This window comes from Haliaeetus leucocephalus, unplaced genomic scaffold (assembly GCF_000737465.1).
Source record: "Haliaeetus leucocephalus isolate CR32 unplaced genomic scaffold, Haliaeetus_leucocephalus-4.0 Scaffold1, whole genome shotgun sequence".
Taxonomy (NCBI): Eukaryota; Metazoa; Chordata; class Aves; order Accipitriformes; family Accipitridae; genus Haliaeetus; species Haliaeetus leucocephalus.
The window spans coordinates 292,729-295,151 of NW_010972437.1; the positions used below are offsets into that span (position 1 = coordinate 292,729).

A 2,423-nucleotide genomic window follows, 5' to 3' on the forward strand; every position below is an offset into this window, starting at 1 on the left:
TGCCAGAACACCAACCACCACTTCTGAGTGCTGGCGCTTCAGCCCTACAAATTGTTTTCTAAACAGGTAGTGATGTTTCTGTGAACTAGCAGAAAGAGGAGGGAAGCTTGTCACCATGAACCGGGTTCTCATGAGTCGGCTGCTAGACTGGGGAAGTCCCGTCCTACCTGTGAAGCACCATTTGCCTGCAAATGGGATTTCCTCTGCAAATATTTGCCTGCGATCAGGTTACTGCATTGGAGCCCCTGTCTACCCCAGTATATAAAGCAAATAAATAAGGCTTAACATCTTTGCCATGATTATGTTTTCAAAGGCTATTTACAGAAAACCCTTTAACTTTGGCTGACCTTAGTACAACGTCATCGGGTGAAGCTGTAGGGAACAGTTGGTTTTTGTGCAGCACAGTCTTTATTTTGGCTGGCAGTCTATTAACTCTGATAAGCGGGTAAGCTCATACCACGCGAAGTCAGGCATACCATGAGATTCTGCTTTGCCTTCATAGACAAAGTAGCCTGAGAAACAGCTTTGTACGCTATTAAACAAAAAAACATATACCAGAATTTGGGGCTGAGCAATTCTGATTCTTGAGTCTGACAAAAGGATCCCGTCAGGTGTTTCGTTCCTCACTTTCCCTTCTCTAGATGTGGAGTTGTCCTGTTTTAGTAAGAATGGTGCTCTAGCTCTGTCAGAACTGCCTTGAACACAGCAGTCCGCTGCTGCTTTCCCAAACCTCTCAAGGGAAAAAACAAAAAGCAGCTCTTGTTCCTCATGAATACCTTCCCGTGACTGTGTGCTCAAGCCTCCTTAAGCAACAGCAGAATGACGCTGAGAATTAGTGTCACTCCTGCCCAAAGGGTGTACAACAGCTATGACACAAGGCTCTCGTTAGGTGGTGGTTGTATGGTGCTTCTGTGGGCTGTTTTGGGGGTTTGTTTTTATTTTCTTTAGCAGCAGCAGTCACTGGAGTTAAACAGTATTTGTTTACAGATTCAGGAAAAGAGCACTGCATTGTCAGTTTGGAGGAAACATAGATTTGTTTGTTTGTTTGTTTGTTTCCTGAGACCTTTACGTTCCTAGATGGCTTACATCACGTACTAGGAATTGCATTCAAAGGCAGCTTGAATTCAGGTCAAGTAGTAGATGGATGTTCCTGACAAAACCATTTTACGCACACCATGAAGAGATTTATTAAAGTTGCTTCTACAAGCATCTGTAGTGGATTTAGCTTTCCTTTGACCTCAATCAGAATGGTAAACTATTTATTGTGTTTATACGAAACACTATTTTGACAGATTTCTTCAGAAGTAAAGAAGCACAAAAGGAGACGTTCTGTTCTTTGAAAATAACACGAACCACTGGCAAGAAGCAGCAACACTGTGCATCAAACAACGAAACCATTTCCAGATTATCAAAACATGCTGTTGAACTGAATTCTGCAGCTGCGTTTTCAAATGTACCATGGGATGCATCAAATCCAAGGATGCCTTTCCAGGTTCAAATGCTATCCAGGATGAAAGGATCGGGGAAGGTAACGAAGGATGCACTGGGGAGAAATCATCACTGATAGCAGTGAAGGTGGATGAGAGAAGTCCATCAAGCACTATAGTGCTAGACTATGCACACCGTCTCTCCCGTGAGATTCTTGATCAGGCGGTGAAACAGTGGGCAGTGACTGAAAGCAAATACAGCGACATCCCTTTTATTGAAAGTGATGTGCCCTGAGCCCTGACTGGCAAGGACTGTCTTCACAGTGAGTGTCCTGTCTGTTAAGCAGTTTGTATTTGGTACTAGTGCAAATAAAGTAAAATCAGCTGTGATTTGAGCATAATGCCACTATATGAATGTTTGCAAGGAGAGGCTGAAAAAATTTGCCTTCTAATCTGTATTGCTAAGAAACTAATTGGATTACAGTAGAATCTATTAATCAAGTGTCATTTGTTATTGGCCGTATGTTGAGTATATTCTGTCTTTGTATGTGTTGAATGTGATCAGAAATTAGTGTTAAAAAAAGAGGATGAGAAGAATGTGGCTGCCCTGCAACTGTACAAGCACTGCCACAGAGGCCCCAAAGATGCTTAACAACAAAGCGTGGATTATTTTTATGTACTGCATAAAAAAATCACTGGCCAGTTTGTAGGTGAAAAGAGAAGAACTCTCTATGCTTGGCAAATTTGTCCGCATTTTGCTAAAGTGAAACCAAGGTCTGCATGTAGCAAAGAAAACTGCTGTCATAAATTTTACTTTGATTCTTTGACCTGACTAAATCTGTAAACCACAAAATAATGAAGGTGATGAGAAGCATTCTATAAAACCAAGCAGTATTCAGGGAACCATATGGATTATGATACTATTCAACTTCCATTCTTAAGTGAACCAGTGAAAAACATTACAATATTGATAAACAGTGCATTATAATTAACAGA

The 2,423-nt window shown here is 41.2% G+C and overlaps 1 protein-coding gene across 1 annotated transcript; it reads left to right on the forward strand.

The window, feature by feature from the left end:
* The first annotated feature begins 1,458 nt into the window (after positions 1-1,458).
* Positions 1,459-1,722, forward strand: LOC104829541 (chromosome unknown open reading frame, human C2orf88). Its single transcript, XM_010563855.1, has one exon. The coding sequence runs from the start codon at positions 1,459-1,461 to the stop codon at positions 1,720-1,722; it is 264 nt and encodes an 87-aa protein (XP_010562157.1).
* Positions 1,723-2,423: the final 701 nt, after the last annotated feature.

What these genes read in the sequence shown, in the direction of transcription:
- LOC104829541 (XM_010563855.1), top strand. Translation starts at nt 1,459, where the DNA reads ATGGGATGCATCAAATCCAAGGATGCCTTTCCAGGTTCAAATGCTATC.